At 37.9% G+C, this 16,558-nt stretch overlaps 1 protein-coding gene across 1 annotated transcript; it reads left to right on the forward strand.

Moving 5' to 3' along the window:
• Positions 1 to 277: 277 nt before the first annotated feature.
• Positions 278 to 15,136, forward strand: CFAP206 (cilia and flagella associated protein 206). Its single transcript, XM_063389621.1, has 12 exons — positions 278 to 557; positions 1,833 to 1,916; positions 2,214 to 2,304; positions 3,333 to 3,521; positions 3,788 to 3,946; positions 4,413 to 4,621; positions 5,432 to 5,551; positions 8,005 to 8,203; positions 8,924 to 9,061; positions 11,023 to 11,216; positions 12,242 to 12,385; positions 14,828 to 15,136. Exons 1-12 carry the CDS (start codon positions 450 to 452, stop codon positions 15,056 to 15,058), a joined length of 1,866 nt encoding a protein of 621 aa, XP_063245691.1. The 5' UTR covers positions 278 to 449; the 3' UTR covers positions 15,059 to 15,136.
• Positions 15,137 to 16,558: the final 1,422 nt, after the last annotated feature.

The following is a 16,558-nucleotide window of genomic DNA, read 5'->3' on the forward strand; positions in this document are numbered from 1 at the left end:
ATATTTACACACACCCACATACAGCCATAGATACCCACATACACCCATAGATACACATACATACCACACGGTTTGTATGAGCACCAGGACACTCACACATTCCTGTGCCTCTACAGCCCCATCTTTGGAACATATGCAGGCGTGTATGTTTTGCACGCACGCTGCCCCATCTATCCTGTACAAACACTGTCTGTGCGCTGTGTGTGAACTCGCATTTACACACTCGCCACGCTCCCGGCACGCCGGGCCGGGCCGGGCCGCGTCCCCATGGCAACGCCCGGGGCTGGCGCTGGGCCGCGGCCGCTCCCGCCCGTCGCCAGCGGCCGGGACGCGGGCACAGCGGCACCGGGGAGGTTTGGCGCCGGGACAGGGTCGAGAAGGTGAAATTTTGAGAAGGGACTCGCGCCGAAGTGAATGTAACGCGGTTAAGGCGTGTGTGTTTGGCCAGCATGTCCGGCGAGCTGACCCAAAGTGTCATCAAGAGGATAATCCGCCAAGTGGGCCTGGAGTGCAGTGCCCGGGGACAAAGCCTCTCGGAAACCTTGGTGGCCTTCATGGTAAGCGCCAAAAGAGGCGTTCAGGGGCTGGCGGCACCTGAGGCTGCCGGGGTGACCTGAGCTTGGAAATACCTCGGTTTCCAATTGCCTGCAGTAAGACATTTTAAAGGGGCATTCAGCGACATCCGGTACAGGGGCCTAAAAACCTGGAAAAGCATTTCATTCCCCTCAAATCTTATGTGAATATAATTCTCCAAGAAGGCTGCAGGTCCCGAGTCCTGGAAACTCCAACTCAGAGCTCTTTCTCAGTTTTTTTCTGCACTCAGATAAACCATTGTTTTCTTTCATAAGTGAAAAAGAAAGTGTTACCAAGTTTTAATAATGTTTCTTCACACTCTCATAAATGGCTATGTGATACATAGGTGAAGGTTTAATGCAGCAGCTATATTTCTTCTTCGGTGTTCACCTCCTTCCTCTACTGTGATGGATATTTTTGTTTGTAGTAGTATAAATGGGCTGAATATTTGAAGGATTGGGTTCTTATCCCACTTCAGGTGAAAATTTAACACAATCACTCTCAGTATTGTCCTTGGTAGACAACTATAAGTATCCTAAAAACATTTTACATTTTGGCATCTCTTAGAAGACACTGCACTCCTTCAGAATATAGTCTGAATGCGCCTGCAAAGCTGTATTTAAAGAAAGATGGGCTAAGTGCCTTTTTTGTTGATGATCAGCTTTTGATAAACTTGTATATAAATGCAAATGGTTCCCAGCAGTGCTGTTAATGTGCTATTTTTTTCCCCTAAAGGTGACACTGCAGCTTTAGAAAATAGATTGGGCTCAAAAGCAGATTAGGAAGGAAAATTTTAATGAGTAAAAAATTCATACAAATGGCTGGTAAGACACCCAACATGAACACTAATTGCAAACATGCACATATTTTCCTGCATGCAGAACACTATGGGTTTTTTTATTCAAATTGTAAATGTTTATACAGATGCATATAACACCAACTTAGAAGTTTATAAACAATGATAGATTTTAAAATAATGTTACTTAGGAAAATATTTTTCCAAGTAATTTTAAAGGAGCTGTGTTTAAATATTTGTATCAGAAAAAGATTTTTTCCTTCATTTGTGCCTGAGAACCGAGATTAAAACTGGTGAGATGTGAAATGAAGTAATTTTGTTTCATTATCAAAGACTGGAATGGATAAAAAAGAATAGTAAAGAAATATTGAATGCATCTGAGATTTTTTACAAAAATAAAATATGAGTTGCAAAGATGATATTTTGAGATGTAAATTAATATATTTCTTTTGGTAATCTCTAGATGAAAGCTGTTGTTTTAGATCCAAGAAATGACTTTAATATGGATCAACTCCATACAGAAAAGGATATGCAGGACCTTATCCAGGTAATCTGATACGATATTGAGAGTCAGTACTTATCTAAGACTATAGCGTTATTTGCTACCTGTTCCTGTAACTAAAATGACATGAATACTATCAAAATTTTAGTGCTACTTTATTCTTGTGATTCTCTGGCTAAAGACTGGACTGTGTTTCCATAAATAAATGCCTTAACAAAGTTTTATATGGAGAGAATGGTAGTGAGAGAGCTCTACAGCTGATGTGAAACCTGTAGTAGATCATTATTAGTTCAGATGTTTCCCCAGAGATGAGAAAGAACTCACTTCTGACTCTCTTTTTAGCTCTGTGTTACCAGACTGCTTGACACAACAAACCCATCCCTAAGCACAATGAAGATGCAAGTTTACTTTGATATGAACTATGCAAACCGAGGTAATTTCAAATATGTTTTCATAGAAGTTGGTGCCGAGTTTATAATTCAATAATAGTAGTTACTGTTAAATGAATCCTGCCAGTAAAACAAAATAAAAATCCCAGGAGAAATTTACTGTACAGGAGTAGTTTAAGTATGAATATAGTAGGGAAAAGTGTACATCGGATTTGAGAGTACACTCTTCTCATGCTGTCTGAGAGATTTACTGAATATAATGTATTAGGTTGCTTGAGGACAATTACACCTTTAGGTTCAGTGGTTAGCTGCCTTCAGCAAGAAAAAGCTTGCACCTGCACCTGTGTGTCTGAAGGCACTTAGAGTATTTTATCAATATCACTAAGCGGGAGATTTGAGCAATCTGGAACTATCAGTTACAGTTTTAGCTGAGTACATTTTTGTCTCATCAGTAGTAATTTCATGTGGTCTGAGAAGGAGAATGTGAAAATAAAATGAGATGGAGGAAATGCTTCTGTTGTAAATGTAATTTCAGATCTCAAAGGGACAGTGAAGGCTGGCTGGGAAATAAAAGACACAGAACAAGAATAGATGTGAGAAAAGCATTTCTCTGTGGGGAGATAATGAAAATATTTTCCTGTTAGCATGGATTAAAACCAAAAATTAGCAACACTGGGAGATGCTCCTAAATCCTCTGAACCCTATAAGCTCAGTAACTGCAGCAAGTGTTTGAGATCCTGAGTAGTATTCAGACTTGAGCATGTAACTTCAGGTGTGTTTGAAATATGTGTAAGTTAGGTCCTCCTGCAGTCAGAGAGTCCAGAGAGCTGGAGACTTGCTGTTTAATTTGGCCTGAGCAGTTCTCAGGACTCTACTGACTGATGTTAATCATGATAATTATATTAATGTTTAATTCTGCTGGTTTTAATTCTAATGGTGAGGTACTATGAACATCTTCTGTGCTTCAGAAACCTAAAGTTGGTGCTTTGACTGTGGAAATTAATTACACCCTCTGTATAAACCAAATTTCAAAGAATTTAGATAGCACTTTCCAAGTGTCCTTCTTTCCTAGATGAATTACTGAGTGAGCAGGAGCGTGTTCTCAAAGGAAAACTGGCTCCTGTGGTTAGAGCTATCACAGAGAGAGATCCACATGGGCAAGAAGAAACAGAGAATGTGTATCAAAAGATGGTTACCTATGCGCTGCTGAGATGTGGCCTGGGATCCCCAACAGATATTGAGGCTATCAGGGAGGTAACAGGTCAGTAAACTCCCAGCTGTGAAATTGGGCTTTTCTTCTTGAAAAATAAAATTTCACCTTCTCTTTGCTGATATTTAGATACAAATGTGGTAAACTGTGATGAATTCATACTATCCAAACTGTCACTGCTCAGCCTTGAAGTGTAAATTTCCCATGAATTTCCTACTTTTTGCATTTGTTCAGGAGAGGCTATTTTTGCTTATTTAACGATTTTCTTTTCTGTTCCCTCATATTGAGGGTTTTCCCCCTCTTTGTAATGTTTGTAGCTGCCTTGCAGAGTGTATTCCCCCAGACAGAGATGATTACTTTCATCTCACTCAGCAAGAAGGACAAAGAACAACAGCTGAAGGATCTTGCCATGCTAGTCACAGGAATTCGTTTGTACAACAAGCAGTGCCAGAAAGGAGGAAGTGGCATTGATGACTGTAAGTAAACAACTGCATTTGAGCTGGGTATTCCCAATTCATTCTTCCTGGCCTTCTTCACTGGAGCTGCTCCAATAATTTCCCATCTCAGAGAGGCCTGTTATGGTTATTGGTATTTTACAAATTAGTAAACTGAAAATTGAAAATGGTGCAGATTCTCTCAAGTAATCCATGTCAGTTGTAGCAACAGAGTTGCATCTACTATAAAGCAAGTTTTCTCACATTCCTTGACTTGACTGTGATATTTCCACACTTGTAATTCTAAATATGTGAAACAACTTGACTAGTGAGATAGGGTGGTTGAATCTGGTTCACAAGTATTTGGAAATGCATGGATATAAGGACAAAATGTAGAAATCAAAATTTCATCGGAATACCATTATGCTCAAATATTGCACTTCAGCTATTGGATAATGATTTCATTAATTCTTTTTATGCACATTTCATATTTATTCTGTGTGAATAGTGCCAGACATCCTGCATGAAGCCATTCCATCGGCTGCACAGACTCTGGACAAACGCCTGAATTCCTGCCAGCTGCTGGCGCACCGCTACACGGCCCTGTTGGAATCCATGCAGGAAGACAGCCCCAGAAGCTCCCAGCTTCGTACTTTTAAACTGAAAGAAGCACTATTCAATGTGAGACAGTATGAAGCCTTCCTTTGCATCCTTCAGGTGAGACATCATCGTGTTATATCCTATGGACTTTTATGGAATGTCTTCAAGTTACCTACTTGCACAGGGCAGAAATGCAAGAAAAACTATTCGGAAATAAATGAAATAAAATATATCTCTAAATAAAGGACTGTAGATTGTTTAGGCTTGAAGATATTTTTTAAAATCATCAAGTCCAACCATTAACCTATTAGCCTGGCACTGCCAAGTCCACCATTAAACAGTTGTTTGCATCTTTTCTCTGCCCCAAAAGGCAGGAGAGAAAAAATCTCCTTGATCAATCCACAAATCATCTCCGTTTTAGTCTGCAGACACCCCCAAAATATATGGAGTCATCAAAAGTCTTTGAAGAATACAATTTAAACTCTTGTTTTGTTAATGAAGAGCTTTTCATTTGTCTTTTGAGAAACTGTAGGTTTTCATTAGTCTTTTTTGCATAAGGCATTGAATAAAAGTTTGTGAGTTTTTGTGATTTGTTTTGTTTAGTTTTGTTGTTGGTTTTTTTGGGTTTTTTGCTTTTTTTTGTTTTGTTTTGGGTTTTTTGTTTATTTTGGGTTTTTTTGTTCTCTTTATTGGGAAAATGTAGAGGATTTTCCATAAAAATTGGTAGTTTATGTGTGAGTGAAGTGCCTGAACACCTGAACATTTAAGGAAAAATGTATTTTGTAGAGAGATAGAATACATGAATACATTTCATTCCCTAAAACAATTGTTCTGGAAATAGTTGAATGAAGAGGCCCAGGTAAATATTTATTACTAAATACTTGATTTTTGGAGTATTATACATCTTACCTGATGTTCTCTTTCCAGTCCAATGCAATTACAAGTGCTCAGGAAGTTGAATCATTGGATGTTAAGTTTGAAGCAGCAATGATGGTATTGAAAAACACAATGCAGGATAAGACTTCCATAGAGTCTAAAGAAGTTTTTGTAAGTATTATGAATGGAAAACCCATTACTTCTTCAGTAGAAAAAATTATTGAAGTAAGATACTTTGCTGGTGTGTTTTTGAATAGTTTATGTTTAGAAAGAGGCTACATATTTTCTCTCTATTACAATATTGTCTGTGATTTTTGAAGGGGCAACTAAAAGACTTGCTCCTAAGGTAAGAAAAAGGCAAAGTACAAAAAGGGAGCAAAGGAATTAAATGGTATTTTACTGTAAGTGTCTTGAGTTGTCATTATTTCTAGATTTACAGTGATATCTCCCTTTTCTGTTTGTGTATATATTCTTTCCTATTCCTTGCAGAAACTGTGAGAACATAATGATTGCAGAGAACAGCACATCAGAGTGTGATTCTTATAAAGTTCCCTCAGATAGCAATCCCTGTAATTACAGTATGAGTCACTGATATAATTTTTCTGAAGAAACTGGGTTTCTGTGATGGGGGTGTCAGCCTCTTTTCTCCTCCCAATAGCTTCTGAACCTGTTTGCAAGTTTCAATTACATTTGTCAGAGTCCAAAGATCTCAAAATATGTCATTTTCTGCAAGTTTTGTGGAAAAAATAAAGCAACTAGAGACACACAGTTAGAGCCTTACCAAGATCAGGTCTGAAATGGTTTCTGTGCTCTCTGGCCAGTGATCAGCCACTGGAGGACTGATATTCTGTACTGTTGCACCCTTGGTTGGGAGCTAAAGGGCATGGGAAAGAGGTATTGGGGGAAAGGGAATGAGTGCTGTGAACTACAGGTATTATAAGGGAGGCTGCTTGATGAGCCTGTGAGAAGCTGGGATTATTATGCTGGCATGTTATAAAGGAAACAGGAGAGAAATATGCTAGAAACCAGCTTAATTTAATTTGCTTTTCATGTAAGAGCTCATTATTTTGTGTGATTTGATTATCATTCCAATTCCTTGTGGTTAGCTCCTGTACCAGCATGCATCTTCTTACGTATTTTAGGTTATTTTTCAACCTTCTAAGTTAATTATTAGAAAGCAAAATAAAGCCTACTTTAAGGAAGAGGAAGATCGTGACCCCCACCTACTCAGAGTATTTTTTACACTTCCCATAAGAGCATCCAAGCTGGAAATTCATGGGAACAGTACTTTACTGAGTGATCAAAGCTCCAATTTATGTACGCTTTTGATTCAATAAACCAGATGTTCTCACTTGGAGAACATTTTCCCCTCTTGTCCAGCTGCTCAAAGGAGTTTTTCGTCTTCTACATCTCTGTGGGGCTTAAGTGACTGATATACCTTACCCTTTTCCCTAAAAGCTGTTTGTTGCTGTTTGCTGCCTTCCTAGATTTTTTTTCTCTTTTAGTTGGTTAGTTATTTTGTCTTCTCTGCTGAAGACAGAACATAAAATGCCTTTTGATTTCATATCCTTTTCAGGCAGAGATTTTTCTGCTAACACACCATTTAAGTAACCATTCTTGTCTTTGGCTTGTTGCTGACAAGCTGGATCCTCTATAAAAGTAGAGAAGCTGGGCATTCAGTCTTTTAAAAAGCATAGGACAAGGCCTTATTTGTAGTAAACATTTGTTTTAGGAAAAATAGTACATTTCATTAATATTCTTTGTTTATTCTATTAAGAATGTTTTTGATCTTCCTTTAGTTTCTTCCATTTTTGTAACCATAACATTTCCACAGCATGAGCAATGCTGATGAATTCCAGAGCTGGCTCTCTTGGCTGCTCTTAGGATAATGTTGTTAACATGCATAAAATGTGTGGTTAAGTGTACGTTTCAGACTGGCTGAATCTCTTCCTGTAAGTGCTCTCTGTATGTTTAGATGTAACAGGGCACATTTTATGTCACTGTCATTGAAAACAGCATTTAAACTTAAAGCTGATAGGCTGCTTCTTTATGTGCCTACCCGTGTGTGCCAGCAGCATGTCCGTGCTGGGAAGGGAAGCCTCCAGTTTTGCCCTGAACCCTGGACCACTTTGAAGAGGCCTGCACCCCTTTCATTTGACACACACGGTGCCCTAGGGGCTGTGGTACCAACTCACTCTGGAGGCAGGGCAGACAAAATAACAAAACCTGATAGTTTCTATATAGGTGTGGCTTTACCTACCTTGGTAATTAATCAGGTGCATTCCTTCTGGTCCTTACTCCTGTACACCATATTTTCTGTTATAAAACTGTATTGTCAGTGAAGTGCTAAACTCAAGGCATGGTCACAGAGTACATTTATTTGAGAACAGAGTAAAATATAAAAAAGTACTACTCTTGCCTGTGGGTTGACATGCTGGATGTACTTGCTTGAGGAATATGTGGTGGAACCTCCTCTTACAGAATACCTCTGGAATTTCTAGTTGCTGAAGGCCTTGGAGATCAGCCCTGCTTTGTTCCTAGCTGAGATTGTTGTGCACAGTGCTTGGGTTACACCGTGGACATAAAACAAATCTGCATTTCAGATAATTTTCTTTATGTTCTAGCCTCTCTTTATGGAACTTTCTAAGCTTTGGACCGGCTATCAGAATGAAATGCTTCTGCTAAGCTTCTTCACAAATATGGCTGATAATCTGCAACAATTCTTGGAAATCCAATCATACCTTTTTCCAGAGGAAATGCTAACATCTCTTCTGGAGGGAGTGACTGTGAAAAGTGATGAGGAAAGGATAAAAGAAACCATGGGTATGGAAAGTTGAAACTTTTTGGTTTTCCTTAATTTTCCAAGATTTTGTAATTTGAATTTTCTTTACAATAGGTTCTTTACAGAAGGTGGTACATATTGATTTTTTAATACTCAGAATTTGCACAGTAAATTAAAATAAGCCTTGTAGGGTGTAGATTTACATTTTCATGTAGTGTAGCTTGGGATTTTATTTTTACATATAAAATTAAAATAGAGCTTCTAGATATAAGTATACCTTACAAAAATGGCAGAATGATTAGAGAATATTTATAATTTTTTGTAAAATTTTTTGAAGTGTATTTATGTCTTTTTATACCTTTCAGAACTTTAGAAATTGAGGAGTAGAGTATAAACAAAATAATGTAATGGGGCTTCGGTTAGCACAAGACTTTGTTAGATGGTGTCACTAGGAACCAAGTTTTATGCCAAGGAGTTTGTAATGCATGGGTGGGTGAAAATAAAGTCAAAGGATAAAATAATATCTTCTTGTTATTGTCACATGTTTTCAAAGAAAACTAAAGCTACTAAAGAAGGTTCTCACAGGACTGATTTTCAGTAGGTTCTCTTTCAATGCGGGACTAAAGTTTGGCTTTTGGGATCTGAGCACTGCAGGTCATCCTGTGAAAACCAGAGTAATCTGGTCATCCTGTAATATTATTAGCTTTTAGACATCTGATATTTTAATACTGAAATCCTTCCTTTGTTTTATCTTTTCTTAGGAACCAGAGTGAATGTTTCTGATTTCAAGAACCAAGAATGGCTTTTTCCAGAGACTACTGATAATTTTGGTCAGTTGCTAATCCAGTACCGTGGGTTTTGTGCACATTCAATTGGTGTGAAAGGTATCATCCTACCAGGTATGCTTTGTAGTTAGACATTTTCCATACTTTATATTTACACAAGGATTAGGGAAAATGTAAAGGCATTCTGAAAGCATCCTCTTAATGTCAAAGCTGGAATACTGTTTTTCCCGTTTGCAACTTTCACCCCAGATAACTTATTTCCCTTGTTGAAGTATCTTTTCTTAAATACACGAATAAACTGCCCTTAGTAGAAGGCAGGAGGGCTTGAAGAGCTAGCAGGGGCAGAAGCAAGATGGGATGGATAAATGTTTCTTCCTGCTATATGCACATCTGTATACCCTACACTGCAGCTGAATACAGGTTTGGTTACTGTTGCTGATGTGCTGTAATGCAGGCATAGGGAAATGGCCATTCCTTCTCTTTTGTGTATCCACATGTTGCAAACATAGCCATTCATGCCTACCTCATAGGTATTTTTAAATACTCATGACAAAGTACTAAAAATCTTTCCTGAAAAGAATGCAAAAGGGTGCTTGATTAAGTCAACTAATCATAGGAATTTCTGGTCTCTCTAGGCGTATTTAGTTAGCCTTATTTCAACTATCCTAGTTCATGTTTTCTGTCTCCCTATCCTTTATAGAACCTGTCCATACAGAGTTTTTTTAAGCTACGGAAGTTTGGGAGGAAAATATGGCCTGTTACTTGTCAGTATTAAAGAATAAATATTTCAATAGCAATGGAATTTACTTACACTTACTTAGTATTGTACATGAGAGCAGCTGTCCTGAGTTGGACTGAAGGTCTCTCTAGCCCTGTGTCTGATCACTGCACATGGACAGTTATGAATGCTTTAAAATTACGAGAATTTGAGTCAGAGTGATCCTTTCTTAATTATATCTTTCCTTGTTCTAGCAGTTAGTGGTTATGGGTTTCCTCTGATTAATGTTGAATCTGTAACCTTCTGTTGAATAATCCTTCAAAGAAGGTTTTAATTTATCTAATTGATTTTGGAATCCATCTTGAGTTTGTCATGGGATATTCTTATTCTCAAGAGCCTCACAATTATAATTATATATGCTATGAAAAGGTACCTCTTTTTGAGATGGTATTAACATCTGGCTTGATGATTTCAACAAAGACTTGATAGTCCTTCTGTTAGGAAAATTACAAAATAGTAATTTTATATCGCATACAATTCATGGTTTTATAACCCCCATCATATTATTTATCTTTTTAATGCTGAGGAGGCTTCTTTCCTTAACCTCTCCTTCTAAGAAAGGTATCACAAGCCTTTGATCACTCCTGGCTCCCTTTTACTTGTTTTGTTGTGTTGGAACAAAATGTGCTATTACAAATGTAGCCTACAGGTTGTGATAATGTTGGTTTTCTTCTCTTCCTCCGTTTGCATACTAATAATTCCTTTTTTGACTGAGTATTTTCAAGCCACTGTCTGTGGTGATTCTGGTCTTTCCTGGGCAATGACATCTGAAGCACAACCTGCCACTGTCCTTGAAATCAGTTTGTGTTTTCCTATATAAGTTATTTGGCCTTTATTGACACTTCATTTTCTCTGTTAATTTATTGTTCAGCTTCCCAGCAGCTTTATCTGCTTCTGCAGTTAATCTCAGGGGTATGCCCTTTGGAATAAATACACTGCTGATCTGCAATCAGATATTTGCTGGAGATTTTAGGGGAAACATTTGAGGGTAGAGACTGGTTTCTTATGCCTTTGCTGTATGTGTTTTATCTGTTGTTTTTCTGAGACACGCACTTAAGGCATGCTGGATGTGAACTGGTCAAAAACAGTTTTATTGACCTAACAAAACAGACTTCTCTATATTTTAAAGAAGCTTGCTTTCAAGGGTTTATACTCAGTTCAGAAAAAGAAGGAAGTGAAACTAACTTGAGCGAAACACACAATCTTGATTAAAAATGTCTTCTGTATTGCATATCATTCTGTTCACTATTTTAAGTTGTGGAGCTTATTTTGGATTGGCTTCTCTTCTCATTTTCAGGAAATCCTGCTATTGGAATTTTGAAACACAAGGAGAAATACTATGTTTTCAGTTCAAAAGAAGCTGCATACCTCTTTGCTCAAGATCCAGATAAGTTCATTCAATTGAATGTAGAAAAAGCAAAAAAATATGCCGAGCTAATTCAACTGCTTGAGCTCCATCATCAGTTTGAATACCTTGTTCCACATGCACAGGTACACACTGCCCATGCCTCTTGTTGAGCAGCTGCTGGGTCACTGGTTGGTCTGTCCTTTCTAAAGAGAGCAGATGATACCTATCTTTAGGAAAGAAATAAAATCCTCTGCTGTCTGAAGGTCCATCTTTTCCAGGTCTTCAGAGTGTTGAAAAAGCACTTCTACTTAATGTCATTCTCACCTTATTTATTCATAGGAGATTATGTAGATCCAAAGCATTCTGGCAGTAATAAAGGCTGTTAGGCCATAGCCTAGGGAGGTCTTGTGTCTGGTGTTTCTCTTCCTCATTTTTGGAAAAGTAGCATAAAGGACCAGTAAATAAATGCAAGAGAAGTTATGTCAGATATCGTGTTAACTGGAGTTTTAGCTTAGCAGTCCATCCATGTGTGCTGGATGAGGGTCTGGTGGTATCTGGGGACAGGAGTTATGGAACATATTGCAAAATAAAAGGAGAGTCATCAGTAATGAATGTGATGGTGTTACTAGGTGAAATTCAAAGACCTGATTTGGATTTATAGACAACACTCTCTGTGGTCCAGAGACCACATTGTGAATTTTAGATCCCTAGCAGTGGAAAGAATGTAGTCGTGAACTGGCCCTTGGTTTGAAACACAGTTTATATCCCAGCTGTAGCAGAGATGTGTGCACTTCTCCCAGTTATGATTTGTGATTTTTTAATCCATTAATGAAGACAAACTGAGGTGCATCATAAAATATTGGTGGTGGTGGGACCCTTTTTTCCAAAATCCAACGATTAAGCACTCACTAGGTAGGCAGGAGCCTGCAACTCAGCTGTGGCCTCTGCCTCAAGGGTTTTCTTGCTGTGAGAAGTTAAATCCATCAGATACTTAATGTTTTCCTTTTAGTGGGGGCATGGGGAACAAAAATATTGTTGAATGTAAAAATATTTATCCACTTGTGGTTTGCTGGTCTCTATTTGCTTTTAAAAAGTAGCATGCCCATATGCTGTTTCTCTGTATTCTTCTCAATGCCTTGCTTGGCTTTCGTTGTTTCTTTTCATCCAGGTCAGAAATGCAAAGAAAGATTTGATGAAACCACCCCCAAAATGTGACAGCGGTACTCAAACTGATACTCATATCTTGCCTCCAACTATTGTGAGATCCTATGAATGGAATGAATGGGAACTGAGAAGAAAAGCTATAAAATTGGTTTGTACTGTTACTATCAGATTTTCATTGTTAGATAAAAAATTTGAGAATAAATTATTCTTAACTTTTGTTCCTTGAAACATAAATATAACCTTTTATTCCAAGACATATACTTCATTACAACTTTTCAATTCAATTTTTTTCTAGATATTTTCTCTCTTTATTTCTAGACTTCTCTCACTGCTTTCATATTTTTCCCTGTTTTTTGGGCAGTACTTCTACTGCTATATCTCTTAATTTCAAATTTTTCAGTTGCTTTCTTTATGTAATAAGAGTTTGTTGTTTTGAATTGAATTGCATTGAATATTAAGGTTCTATATTCAAATACAGTTTAATGGGTTGAAGATACTACTATGTAATTTCTTTGGGAAAAAAAGCCAGAGCAAATGTTTGTCATATTATCAGGATTTTCTGATGGATTGGAAATCACAGTCTGTCCATAGAAGATTGACCATATATATACATCAAAACTTCAAAATTAACAGTAAATGTTTCAGAAGCTTCTTTCTACAGCTTGCCAGCGCATGTAGTTGTCAAGGTATAGCACCTGATTTTCACAATTCAATCAAAATGAACAACTTTGAGTACAGGGAATATCACAGTTACCAATATCAAGTGAATTTATCATACTAAAGGGATTTTTTTCTTCTGTGAACAGATGCACTGTGGAGGCCTGTGGTCTGCTGAGCAGCCTATTTCCTCTCTGCTTTTCTTTTTGCCATGAAATCTCTAACATTATAAAAGGAAACCAAAATTTTGGACTGAGGAGTCTTGCCAGTGTTGATGGCTCATAAAGTATTCTATGAAATAGTTGTTGCTGAGGTATATAAAGAAGCCAGTTAGGTTTACAAGAAGCCTAGCTACAAACCTCTTTTACTTCTGTAAAGGACAAAAGTACATAAATAAACATAAGATGTGGTCAGTGGCTCTTCAGCTGTAAGCAAAAGTGGGTATTTTCCAATATCTGGTCATGAAGACCATTCACAAACAAATTTGTAGCTCATTAGTTTCAAATATTTAGAGAAAGTACTAAGGATCTTTTAGCCTCAGCTGTCCAAATGTGAGATTAGTGATGTGGAGCTGAAAGAAAAAAATCCCAGATGCATGCAAAAATGCTTTGACTATGCTGATTTGTAATATGGAGGTGATAAAACATTTAATATCAAAGTGATAAAATAACAGAAATAGTTTACCAGTGCCTCAATGAATTTGATACTTCAGGGAAGCATCAGATGTATTTGTGCGTTTTGTCAGAGGATGAGCTCACATACCTTTGGGTTTTTTTGTGTTGTTCATGCTTAGCCAAAAAACTTGTAGTGGTATGAAATATTAAGCTATTACTTTGTTAGAAAACCTATATGCTCTTAGAAGTCCAATTTTTAGCTCACATTTGTTTCTCTGTGCAAGCACAGTTCCTTGTAATAGCATACATTCAGTCACTAAAACCCTCAGAAACAAAATTATTGTCTTTCTTCCCATGCCATCTCCTCTGTAAGCTCCTTATTGTTCTTTTCTGGATTCTTCTTGATGACTCTGCGTATAAGATTTAGTCGTAGATTAAGGTACCAAAATGTGCCTACATTTAGGTGCTTCACCTTCCATTCCAGCAGAGAGAGACCTCAGTGGTGGAGTCTGGAGGATATTTTAACTTGCCCTGATAGAACATTTAGGGCATTTGGCCAGCTGTATCGCTCTCCAGCTTCCACTGACTCCAGTCTTCACTGACTGGACTGGACTCCAGGCACTTTCTCACTTACATGGAGGGGTCTGAATTTAAGCACATAAGACTGTATTTTGTATTTTTTGAGGAGAACATTATATCATAATTAACAGTGTTTTACATCGTTGCTGACATAGAAGGCTCAGTGGAATAAGGAACATTGTTTTGTTTTAAGTGCTGGCTTTGGAATGTCAGCACTTTGTGAGAAGTGGTTTTGTTGTTGAATCTACAGCAATTTCTGTGAATAACCAGCTTCAATCATAAATTACTCTAACTTTTACCCCTTGTCAAGGGGTTAGTGAGCAAAGTGGTGTAAGAAGGCATTTTTCACTTTTATCTGATACTTTGTGACACCAACCCCTAAACCTCATCACATTTGGCAGAAACCAGACAAAGACTGGAAGCACTTGCCATAAAAACATTTTATTCTAACAAAACAAAGGTGACACATTTAACAAAATTTGAAGGACAACAACCAATGGTATGAAATTATTAAGAGACTCATTTAAAATTCTGTGGGCTACCTGCAGTGCTGTTCACACATCCTGTTAGTTAAGGACTTACCAAATCACAGTCACAACCATGAGCTGACAGGAGGGTAAGGTGAGCCATGCTCCAGGTCTGTGAAGCCCACAGATGTAAAACAGACAAACACTCCTGAGTATATACTGGTGCTAAAATGTTCAAAGTTTTGCTTAATCGGATCCTTTTTGTGTTTTCAGGCCAACTTGCGCCGCAAGTTAACTCACAGCATGCAGACTAATCTCAGCCACATGAGAAGAGAGAACTTCACCCAAGTGTACTTGCCAAAAGATGTTGGCACCCAGACTAAGCATGACAACTCAAGCAATGTGCCCAAACCCCAGATTTTCCTGCAAGGTCTCCGGGGAGGATCATCTCCCACTACTCATATGGTCACAGTAGACTTAACAAGACCACTGGATGAAACCTAAATGAAAATGAGAAACCTGAAGACACATCTTGAATGTGTGTATAAAAATTCCTGAATATATCTGAATTTAGATACTAAAGATTTTGTTGTGTCTGTTGATTCCAGGAACAGTTGGTCTGTTTCATTTATCTGTTGGGGCTGCTGACTGGCATTAAGTGACAGAAGTGCTAAGCCTGAAGTACAGATTTTAAACAGCACTTTAGAATCAAGATGTTCCCAAGGACTTTCACTCCTAACATTTAAATGTGTAGCATTCTGGGATTTTACGGAACTTTTAATGCAACAATTGCTTGTTGAAATACTGTGAAAAAACTTGCCCCAGGAGGGTCAGTCGAATGTCACAGCTCCAGCCTTAGAGCAGAATTATCAAGAAGGCAAAACCAACAAAATGAAACCAGTCTGGGTCCTTGGGCCTGTCCATTTGTGCTGGCGTTAACCCAACCCAACAAGTGTAGACCAAGGCTGGGAGGTTGAGAAGAGGGCATCTGTCTTGGTGGTTCTGGCACCCTTTTAGGTCTCTAGCAATTTCTTGGCTAAACAGTGTACTGGTGAGCGCACTGCAAAGCACAGGAACTTGACTCCAGGGGACCTGTTTGAAAGCTCTGTTTTGCTTGTGGTTGAAAAACTAAAGCACAACAGAGAAAAAGTTTTTAGCTTTATGTCATTATGGCAAAGCAATATGTGCCAGGTCTGATCAATGCAACGGCAGATAGTATTTCTGTTTGTGAAAACCTGAATTATTTGAGTTTCAGGAAAAAACATTTTCTCAAATGGAAACAGGGTACTTTAAAACAGAGATTCTTTTCATGACAATAAAGACTTCCTCAAGCTGCTATCTGCACAATGTCCAGCTGCACAACTGTGATTGTTTAGGGTGTGCTGAGGTTTCTAAATCTCTTTTTTTTGTGTGTGCATTGTGATGCAGTGTGGTTTCTTGGCTCGTAGCTAGACAAGCTTGTGACAATACAGCTTGAAGATTCAAGCTGCTGAGTGATTTTTTTCTGTGGCAGGATTCTCTTGTTTTCCAAGGTATCTGGCCTCACTTTTAAAAGTTACACAACAGGGACTAATCCCCAAAGCATTATTAAAAAAACAAAGGAGTTTGAGGGGAGTGAGGGGAGCACTAAGAAAGAACTTTGCTAAATGGTTTTTGTCTAAGTGATTTTCTCTGTTGGGAAAATAAACTAATCAGTAGCAGCTAGATGTGCTGCTCCTCCATGTTTTTAAATTATGAGCAGGCACTAATGATTAGACTTATTAATTAAAATATCAATGCAATTACTAGATGCAAGCTTTTTTTTTTTTTTTTTAAGTAGAGAAAAATACCCTATCGTTTCTTTATTAAACACTTTTTCTTGCTGTGATCTCTCTATATTAACATTTGCTTCGAGGCTTTTATATTACAGTTCCTACCAACAAGCGGGTATTTCAAGAATCCAGAAATACATTTTATTTAAAAGTAAACTAATGATTGAAATTTCATTTTATTCTATTTTGTTCT

The sequence above is a fragment of the Prinia subflava genome, chromosome 2 (assembly GCF_021018805.1).
Source record: "Prinia subflava isolate CZ2003 ecotype Zambia chromosome 2, Cam_Psub_1.2, whole genome shotgun sequence".
Classification (NCBI taxonomy): Eukaryota; Metazoa; Chordata; class Aves; order Passeriformes; family Cisticolidae; genus Prinia; species Prinia subflava.